This window comes from Camelina sativa, chromosome 1 (genome assembly GCF_000633955.1).
Source record: "Camelina sativa cultivar DH55 chromosome 1, Cs, whole genome shotgun sequence".
NCBI lineage: Eukaryota > Viridiplantae > Streptophyta > Magnoliopsida > Brassicales > Brassicaceae > Camelina > Camelina sativa.
The window spans coordinates 4,327,104-4,328,575 of NC_025685.1; the positions used below are offsets into that span (position 1 = coordinate 4,327,104).

Sequence of the window (1,472 nt, forward strand, 5' to 3'; positions counted from 1 at the left end):
GGGAAAATATTCAAAAAAATTGTTCAAAAGTATATAAGTTATCGTATTTTCGAGGTGCTAGTTATTACATGTTAGTATATAATAAGTTACTATCAAATTTTTAAAAAAGTAAACACGAACATTAACGCAAACACAAATGTTATATATAAACACAGAAACATAATTAAGTTTTTCGTTTATAATCTAAAGCAATCATACATACTAAATGGGGGAATAATATTTATTTGTGAAGCCAACACAAAAATTACGGATAACACGAAAATAAATACGTACAAAGCTAAACGCCAATATTAAGAGGGAAAAAAAACACAGTTAGTATTTTAAACGCAAACACATTCAAATGTATCTTAATTCTTGACGTTTAACTCTGATAGTCTGATACATACGCAAACAAATAAATGCAAAACTACTACTTAATTAGAATAGTGCAAAATGTAAAATCTGAACGGATAACACTTATAAATGTACGACGCTGACTTACTAAATATTTCTCAAAACAAGGAAAAAATAAACTGCCAAAGTCAAGTGTTATGACAACAGTAAGCGATATTTCTAAAACTAGGCACAAACGGTAAGTGCAAACGCAAAACTATATTTTGTATTATTTTCATTCAAAAATAAGAAAAGCAAAACGAAAAATACAAATACGCTCCATAAAGACAAGTTTGGAAGTGGTTAGAANTTTGAAGTTGCTCATGCCGTCGCTAATAAGGTGCCAAAACCATGCTCCCGTGGCTGCACCGCCTTTTTGCGCAGACGCGTAGACAATGTCATACGTTGCCTTGAACACGGCGTCTCTCTGATCCTGTGTGTAGCCTGGTGTGGTCGTTAGTTTCCCGAATTCTCCTATGATTAGAGGTTTCTTAAGAATGTTCTGCGCATCTTCGATGTGTGCTTCGAGCCAATTTCTCAAGAAGTCCATTCGAGCTTTCTCATCCAAGTTTGGAAACCTGAATAATCAAAAGGTTTGGAATGGTAATGAACTTGTAAAACATTTTTTTTTTTTTAAACGTCTTTCTTTTCATATAAAAGAATTTGATGTTAAAGAAATGGTTTTTAGCTAGATTTATGGTACTAAAAAGATGAATCGTAACCACTAAACACTAAATCTTGATTATATGGTAGTACAAGTAATTTCTAACTTACCATATGTCAGGGTAAGAATGAATCGATGCAAAATCAACGGCATCGACATTGTGATTAGCGATGAAATCAGTTCCAAGAACGTTGGCTGCAACCGGATTCAGAGTTTTCTTTCTTTGAGGAGATGAGTCACCATAGAAACCTTCAAGACCAGTAGAGAGGAGATGATTTGAATCAACTGATTTCACATAAGGAGCCATTTCCTCAATCCAAGCCATAAGGGTTTTCCCACTTGGATCTGCTCTGCATTGTGGCTCGTTAATAAGCTCCCAACCCATAATGGTTGGTTCATCTTTGTACGCAACTTTGGTAAATGTATTCACTCTGTT

The 1,472-nt window shown here is 34.3% G+C and overlaps 1 protein-coding gene across 1 annotated transcript; it reads right to left on the reverse strand.

Moving 5' to 3' along the window:
- On the reverse strand, positions 608-1,466 carry LOC104768397 (mannan endo-1,4-beta-mannosidase 3-like). The gene is made up of 2 exons (XM_019243846.1): positions 1,147-1,466; positions 608-950 (listed from the first exon to the last, which is right to left on the reverse strand). Exons 1-2 carry the CDS (start codon positions 1,419-1,421, stop codon positions 608-610), a joined length of 618 nt encoding a protein of 205 aa, XP_019099391.1. The 5' UTR covers positions 1,422-1,466.